At 46.2% G+C, this 8,514-nt stretch overlaps 1 protein-coding gene across 1 annotated transcript; it reads right to left on the bottom strand.

Annotated features, from left to right (window-relative positions):
* Positions 1–5,360: 5,360 nt before the first annotated feature.
* LOC142833350 (preferentially expressed antigen in melanoma-like protein 7) lies at positions 5,361–8,106 on the bottom strand. The gene is made up of 3 exons (XM_075944633.1): positions 7,820–8,106; positions 6,772–7,341; positions 5,361–5,925 (listed from the first exon to the last, which is right to left on the bottom strand). Exons 1-3 carry the CDS (start codon positions 8,104–8,106, stop codon positions 5,361–5,363), a joined length of 1,422 nt encoding a protein of 473 aa, XP_075800748.1.
* Between the last annotated feature and the right edge of the window lie 408 nt (positions 8,107–8,514).

Genomic DNA, 8,514 nt, shown 5'->3' with positions numbered 1-8,514 from the left:
CCCAGATAAGCCTGAAAGTCACTAGTCTATACACTGGATCACTCCCCAACAGTTTTATTTTATTTTAAGGATTTATTTATTATGTAGATAGCCTGCATCTGAAGAGGGCACCAGATCTCATTAGGGATGGTTGTGAGCCACCATGTGGCTTATGGGAATTGAACTCAGGACCTCTGGAAGCGCAGTCAGTGCTCTTAACCTCTGAGCCATCTCTCCAGCCCACAGTTTTATTTTACTTAGCTAGTTTCTTTTTTTTTTTTTTTTTGGTTTTTTTTTTCGAGACAGGGTTTCGCTGTGGCTTTGGAGCCTGTCCTGGAACTAGCTCTGTAGACCAGGCTGGTCTCGAACTCACAGAGATCCGCCTGCCTCTGCCTCCCAAGTGCTGGGATTAAAGGCGTGCGCCACCACCGCCCGGCCACTTAGCTAGTTTCTATTTGTGTACATAGTTTTGGATTCCTTTGGTGTCTGTATGGGGTGACAAATGTTCAGGAGTTGAAGCAGGGGCTCCAGCCTCTAGGACTCTGAGATTCTCCATTTCCTTCTCTGAAGCTTATTTCTGCTCACTTGTCTGCTTGATTTTGTGTTTAAGTTTTGACTGGCTACCACGTTTACCAGTGAATAGTTAACAGACAGTGTAACTGAAGGTGACCTTGACTTTTATCTCCAGCCTTGCAAAGGCAGGAATTGCAGGTATTTGCCACCTTGAATCAATCTATGCCCAAGAATCTTTGGTCTCCACAAACCTTTTCTGAAAGCGGCTTCTAGTCCTGATCAGATTCTGGAATCCCTGCCCAGCTCGTCCTCCAGGTGTTCTACATAGTCTGGGACTGATTGCATTGAAAGTGTCATTCAGAGGTGGAAGGATTAGAGACAGGGTGAAGGCAGGAGCCCATTCATGTCCCTCCCCATGAGCAGTAACTGGGGGTTGCCGACACTTAGCCATAGTACCACAGTTTGGGAGGAGAAAGACCTGACTGGGCTACACAAAACCATGTTTCACAGATATTAATTACTTCATTTTATCTATTAGACTACAGAGCAAAATTCAGCAGCTCCAATCAGCTGAGGTAGAGAGAGGCTCATGTCTCAGATCCAGCACCATTAGCCCCAGCAGGACCCGGAAAAGATGAAACAGATGTTGAGGACAATAGCCCCTCTGAGGAGAATGTCCTCATGGCTATGGTTCTACTTGAATCACTATTATCCTGAAAACCTTGGTAGCACATGAAGGTGGGGTCCCAGGTTAGAGCTTGGCATGAAGACCATTATCTCTCTACAGGTGAATTAACCCCCCCCCCCAAAAGGCCCAAGACTCTGCTGGACTACATATGAGATTCTCTAGAGGTGTAAGAATTTATCAGATGTTTAGCACTCTGTCTGGGGTAAGCATTAGAATGAACAGCTGTTTTTTTTTTTTTTTTTTGGTTTTTCGAGATAGGGTTTCTCTGTAGCTTTGGAGCTTGTCCTGGAACTCGCTCTGTAGACCAGGCTGGTCTCGAACTCACAGAGATCCTCCTGCCTCTGCCTCCCGAGTGCTGGGTGAACAGCTGTTTTCTAGAAGTACCTGGACCTTGAAGAATTCTTGTGGGAAACAGTGATTGTTTTGCTGAAGGGGCATTGCCACCATGCCATGAGTTTGGTCACAAGACACCTCTGGCACATCTGAGGCTCTTGTATTATTGTGTATTGAAAACAATACATAATACAGGACTAGAGTCCTGGAGTCGCGTGATGCTCTCCTTTAGGAAGACTTGTAAATTAGGTTAGAGACCTTGGTATGAGGAAATCCTTTGTATAACCATCAATCAATATGCCTTTGCGTGGCTGTTCTGGGTTCAGGTCATCAGACAGAATGGATCTTCCTGCTACCTTGCAATTTCATCTTGGAGTGCCTGCTTTCTTCAATCTACCTATGCCTCACGGTGCACCTGACACAGTACAGTTCCTGAGAACATGCTGGGCTGGGACACCTGACTCTCATAGCTAAAATATAAAGCTACTTGGGCAGTGTCAAAATATGTCACATAGCAGAGCGCATGCCTGTCTGTGGTATTTGGCCTCTGAGGGCTTTTGTGTTGTAAACAATGTGTACCATTTTCTAGCAAGTACTCACTGCAAGGGGACTGTGTCTGAGACTCCTATGCTGTTAGTCTAATGGTCAGGCTTTTCAAGACTTTTTATTTATTTTGTTTTTTTTTTTTCTAGACAGGGTTTCTCTGTAGCTTTGGGGCCTGTCCGGGAACTCGCTCCTGTAGACGAGACTGGCCTCGAACTCACAAAGATCCACCTTCCACTGCCTACCAAGTGGTGGGATTAAAGGCCTGAGCTACCACAGCCTGGAAAGACTTAATTTTTTAATTAGAATTTTAATACTGGTTATGTGTTTGTCTGTGACTGGGTGTAGCCCCTGAGTACAGGTGGCTAAGGAAGCCAGAATACATGTATACCCTGGAGCTAGGAATACAAATGTTTGTGAACTCACCTGACCTGGTTTCTGGGAACTTAACAGTTCCCAACTCTCTAGGCCTCTTCTGTCTACCTATGGAGGTCCTAAGAGGTATTGCTATGCCTAGATCATGGAGTCCCTTCAAAACCAACTAGGTGACCTTGAACTGTATATAAAAGCAAAGAACCTTTATTCTCACACAAGTTTGCAAACTCAGACTCTTCCTGTGACCAAAGTATTGGAGTGGTGGGGGAGCCTTGAGCTCAGTTGGGGTTGGGTTTTTATAATAGCAGAGGTTGGGGTGAGGAATTTCTAAGGCTCAGGACCACTGAAGAGCTGACATTTGTCTAGGGGTGTCCTGGTGAAAGGGGTGTGTTGGCAGGTAATCTTATCTACAAAGGTTAGAATGTTAGGAATTTCGTTAAGAAGGTATGTCCCTGGGTGGTGCCTGGTTGGTCTCAGTTTGTGTTCTTTCTTGGAACTAGGTATTGCCTTAGGGTAAGCTACTGAGACTCAGGCCTCTATTGGACTTGTAATGACTGGGCTCTACAGTGTCTGATTCCTTGGAACTGGAGTTAAAGAGGGTTCTGAGCATCCACGTGGATACTGGGAACCTGACTTGGTCCCTGAAAAGAACAAGTGCTTTCAGCTTCTCAGCTGTCTCTCTAGCCCTCTTCTCTTGACATTTCTACTTTTGTTCAGAGTGCAAGAGGTGGCCCTGAAAATGTAATACATACTAGTGACACTATACAGACACAGCAGGATATACTTAGGAATATTCGTATATGTACATATACATATATGCATGCAATATCAATTAATGAGAAAGTGGTCATGTTTTTGAACAGCAACGAGGGATATATGGCAGGGTTTTTAGGAAATAAATCATAGAAAGAAATATATCATTTTTTTTTTAGAATCTAAAAAGAAAAAATACATATAATTGGCAAAGGATCTTTACAGTTAGGTTTTATGGAATTCAGTAATCATTCATAAAAAATTCAATTTTGGGATTATTACAGTGTCTTTATTTTATTTTGTGTGTGCTTGCACATGACATAACGTTCTTGCCATTACCTGTTTGTGGAGGGTAGAGTTGGAGTCAGCCAACCCCTTCCATTATGTGGGTATCCAGGATCAAACTCAGATTGCCCAGGTTGGCCCTAGTTACCCTTTACCTATGCAATCTTGACCCCATATTTTTATAAAACTAATGGAGAAAAAAACAAAAGGTGCCACAGGAAATTCTTTACAGATATCTGCTTATACAGACATAAGGACACACAATGGTTAGGCTCAGAGACTCATTAACAAACTAAAGACAGTTTGGGCTAGAGAGATGGCTCAGAGCATTGGCTGCTCTTCCAGAGGTCCTGAGTTCAATTCCCACAACCACATGGTGGCTCACAAGCACTAAGATGAGATCTGGTGCCCTCTTCTGGTGTGCAGTCAAACATGCAGACAGAACGCTGTATAAATGATAAAGATTTTAAAAAATAACTAAAAGACAGTTGTCCACTGGGCATTATATAAACTTAGGGACTGGCAATACTTTAGGAAAGGACCTTTGTTCATCTCCTGGAGGTCTTCATGTGCAGCTGACCAGTCAGAGTTGGGGGCCTTGAAATATAGGGCCCCACAATCAGGTGACTTACAAGCTGAGTTTGGTGGTGTTTATTAGAGATCCCACTAGTCTTTAACTGGGAGTGGGGGAGGGGATCAGGGTGTAGGGGCCAGTCATGATAAGCTAAACAGAAACAGACCACCCTAAGGAAGTTCTTTACTTCCAACCATTATCACCTGCCAGAGTAGAACTCAGCCACAGATAAGTTTAACGGAGGCCTGAGTCTCAGTACTGTATTCTCAGGTTGCGGGAACAACCACAAACTGAGATTGCCAGAGCACCACCCAAGAACAGACCATCCCAAGAAAAAGGCCTAAGATTCCAACTGTTGTAGATAGGATCACCTGTAGTGAGCACACTCACCAGGACATCTAGACAAATGCCAGCCAATCAGGAGCCCTGAACCTTAGAAACCCCTCACCTCCACCTTTACTGCTATAAAAACTGAGCTGGGGGCTCTGTTTTTTCCAATATGTTGGACGTGCGGAGAGACTGAGTTTGCAAATTTGCACAAAATAAAGGCTCTTTGCTTTTACACAGGACTCGGTCTCCTTGTTGGTTTTTGGAAGACTTCGTGGATCTGGGCATACATAACAAGGGGTCTGAGGCCACTCTGGGCTTCATTAAAAAGAATGGAAAAGAATGATGCTTATCCCCTCTTCCTTTGCTTTTTGTTGGGTTCTGTTCTGCTTCAGTCATCTTTTGTCCCCCAGCTCCTCCTAGCCTGAGTACCCTGGATTGCAATCTGATGCTCATTCATCAAAACTCCCTTCCTCAAACTTTGACTTTGTATGCATTGCTACATTGAAACCTTACATATAACCCACTGGGTGATGCCCATATGGGAAGACACTGGCAGATTTGCTTCAATTCACTTGGTTGTTGAGAGGTCTTAGTCAACCAGAGCTTAGACAAGACAGAATCTTTCCATTTCTCTGTCCAAAAGACTGTCCTGACCATCATCTTTCAGAGCGAGATTTAATGACTAAACAGCACAACACAGAGGGAATATCAGGTTCTCAGGATCTGTCTATTGCTTTCCTTTGTATGCAGGAGGAGGCCTCTGAAGAGTCCTGACGGAAGCTACATTTGGAAATGTAGAACTCTCTTTCTCACTCCACAAGACACTTAACCTCCCCATCCAACATGCTCATCAATGTCAACTCTTGTGTTGTATCCCCCAGCACATAATTCTGTTTCCATCACACGGAGTAATGTTCCAAGCTGTGTTCTCGTGTCCCCTGGATGAGAGGCCTGTCCCTATGCCTCATTCCTCAGTCAGGAAGGAATTTACAGTAAGCAATCGCAAAGTGTGGTCTCCAGTTCAAAGATGTAACGCTTACCACAGTCATAACAGGCACTGCTACCAAAGCGGATAGACGTGAACTGCCTTTCTGTGACGATTGTGTTCTTCAGCTCAGCACAACACTGGGAAAATTCCTCTACATTGATATAACCCAAGTGATTGTAGACCTCCTTGGGAGCAGGGTATAGCTCCTTGGTCAGCTGGCTTAGGTTGGCAGTGTGGTGGAGAAGTTCTTTCAGGACGTCGATTGAGAAGTCATTATCATAGAAGTTGATGCTGGTGAGCTGGGAACATTGGCTCAGGGCAGGGAGAAGGACCCTGAGGTCAGGGTCCTTCATCCTACAATCTTTCAGTTTCAGGGTCTTCAGAGTGCATGCAACACTCTCCAAGAAAAATTTGAGAGGCAAGAAATTCAAATCACTTAAAATGACCCCCCTCAAGTACAGATGTTTAAGCTGACAGTGAGTCCACTGGGCAAAGGAATCCAAGTCTGACTGTGAGAACTGGCAGAGGGAGATGGACAGGGACTCCAAGGGCGTCTTCAGGCACCTAAAGAGAGACCAGGGGGTTAATTTGAAACACAGTGGTGGGTTTGTCCTAGAGGGAGAAGAGACCACATAGCCAGGGTCAACGTGACCATGGGATGGCAATGAGCCCACACTACAGCCCATTCGATTCTAATCACTCAGGACACACCACTTTCACCCTAGGGTGTCACCTTCATGGTGGGACTGGCTTATTCCACAGCTATCTTTTCTAATCTTCAGTGACAAGCAGGGACCCAGAATTGCAAGGAGGCCATTAGGCTAAAGGGCCTACAGGACAGAGAAAGATGGGGCCCACAAGGCCACATCAGGTTGCCTCCTGAAGAATGACTGACTGACTCTGCCCCAGTGTCTGCACCTGTTCACTATTCAGCCGTGACTTTGACTCTCAACCCCAGCTTTTCCATTTCCTGTCCACTTAGCCCCCTCCTGCTCTCAACAGAGCCTTTACACTATTTGGGAACTAGGGGCAAGCTGGGATGTATTCCCCCAGATCTAAACACAGAGCTCACCGGGGAAACCATGCAGCTTTGTGTCCTCCTCCTGCTGCGCGCTCTTCTTTTTCCTGCTCCATCACATTAGATCAGACAGCATTGCGTGGAGGAAACTGCAACCCACCCTCACTAGATCTAACCCTGGCAGCTCAGACCATGCAATCCACCGCACTTCATTGCTCGGCTTTCTGAGTGTCATCATGTGGGCCCTCGAATGGGTTAACATGGAATAAGACCATCCCTCCATATTCACTGTGAAACGCTCAGTGGCCTACAGATTCCAGAGGCCCACACTTTCTAACGTGGAAAAGAAAAGTTTACTCTGGTAGCTGAAACTGCTCTTCATCCTTTCTTACCTAAGCAAGAGTTTCATGCGGTCATTGACGAAATAGACATCATCCAGGCTAAGATGTTGGAGACAGCTGAGCTTGGAGAACACAGACATGATCTTGGTGACCCACTTGTCTTCCATGGCAGTGGTAGTCCTTCCTCTGAAGATGCGGATGACCATGACTTTGTGAAGATGGCTCATCTTGCTGATGTAAGGAACAAAATGTGCCAGGGTGGAGAGATTGCACACTGTATTCAGTTCCAACTCCTTGATGAACTCTGGCTGTAAAATTTTTAAGACATCCCTGACCTTGTAGAATGGTAGTGTCCCAATCGTCAGCTTCACACAGCACAGCTGCAGGGAACCCCTTCTCTTCTCAGCCCACTGCAACAGCCGTGCTTGCTGTTCGTCCTGGGGGAGCTGAAGTTCAGTGACAATCTTCAAATGCCGCCTCAGTGTGGGTCTAGAGAGGCCCTTCACTCCTTGCCTCTCAGGCAAGGTTTCTGCTGAGGGCTCTACGCTCTTTCTTCCTGTCCACACTTCCCAGAAATCATGGCAGTCATTCCTCAAGTCCACCACCCGAAGCTTCTGTCCTCTGTGGATAAAAGAGAAGTGCCAGGAGGTAAATTGAGACCCAAAGCTGTTTTCTCCCTCTTGGAGGGAGATTTTCCCTATTCTGTTTTGTCTGCTTCATATTCGTGGTTTTTTTTCAGTGCTGTGTTCCCAGTCCAGAGCTTCAGGCTTGTCAAGCGTGAATACTTTGCCTGAGCTGCACCTGAAGGCCCATCCTGTTCTTCCATTCAGTTGCTCTGGACTTCTGTCGGCTCCTATTTCTACTACCCAGGGAAGACACAGGCACAGGGTCATTCTGTGGCTGCATCTGTTCCAAGAGGTATCTTATACTAAATTGACATCTGCTACAAGTATTCAACAGGAGGAGCCAAAGCCTCAGCAGCCCCTCTATACTGGCCAAAGCCTCTGATCCATCTTTGACCCCATACTCCCTGAGCCCAGATGTCCCTCCCTTCCATATATTCCAGTGTGCCATTTGGCATTCTGTGGTTACTGTTTACCTGGGGCGAAACCTCCGTCGCAGCCATGTGTCTACTCCATCTAGCATAGCCTGATAGGTCTCCAGGTTGGGGTTGTTCATCAGAAACCCAGTAGGAAGGCAGGGGTAGGGCCAGTCTGTCACCAGAGCCTTCATTATCTTTTTTCGTCTCTGAGTGTTGGCCTCCTTGAACAGTGGGGGAAAGAGCACCATTGGTAGGTTCTGCAGAGTCGAGATGGTCAAGGCCTCATTCCTCACCAGGCTCTGCACTCCCAGCTGTAGGAGTGTGGGTGGGGCCTGGAGGGTCATTCTGACGGATGTTTAGGGAGGTGGTCCTGAGGAAGAATTTAGGAGAAAATATATTTTCAGAGCCTTTCTTATGAAGCTCTTTCCCCATCACAGTGAGCACCTGTCCCCACTCTGGCCTTGATGGAGATTGGCTTTGCTCATTAGTCACTCGTTGGTGGTCTCAAAGGCAAACTCGCTACACTGGCAGCTTGTGGAGCCTCTCACAATCAATCACAAGCACCATTGTCCCAACCAGATGGCTACTACTCTGAAGTCCATAGCCCTTTGGAAGAAGGAATCCAGGAAGGAAAAATCGGAGCTCCTTTCCTCATGGCAGAAAGGATCCTAACCACCTTTCAGAGACAATGGAGATGTGACATGCCCACCATACTCATGTTCTGATTTCAACAAACTGATCCTGCCTGGCAG

Source organism: Microtus pennsylvanicus, chromosome 13, assembly GCF_037038515.1.
Source record: "Microtus pennsylvanicus isolate mMicPen1 chromosome 13, mMicPen1.hap1, whole genome shotgun sequence".
In the NCBI taxonomy this organism is placed as follows: Eukaryota; Metazoa; Chordata; class Mammalia; order Rodentia; family Cricetidae; genus Microtus; species Microtus pennsylvanicus.
This window is presented reverse-complemented; position numbering and strand designations above follow the sequence as displayed.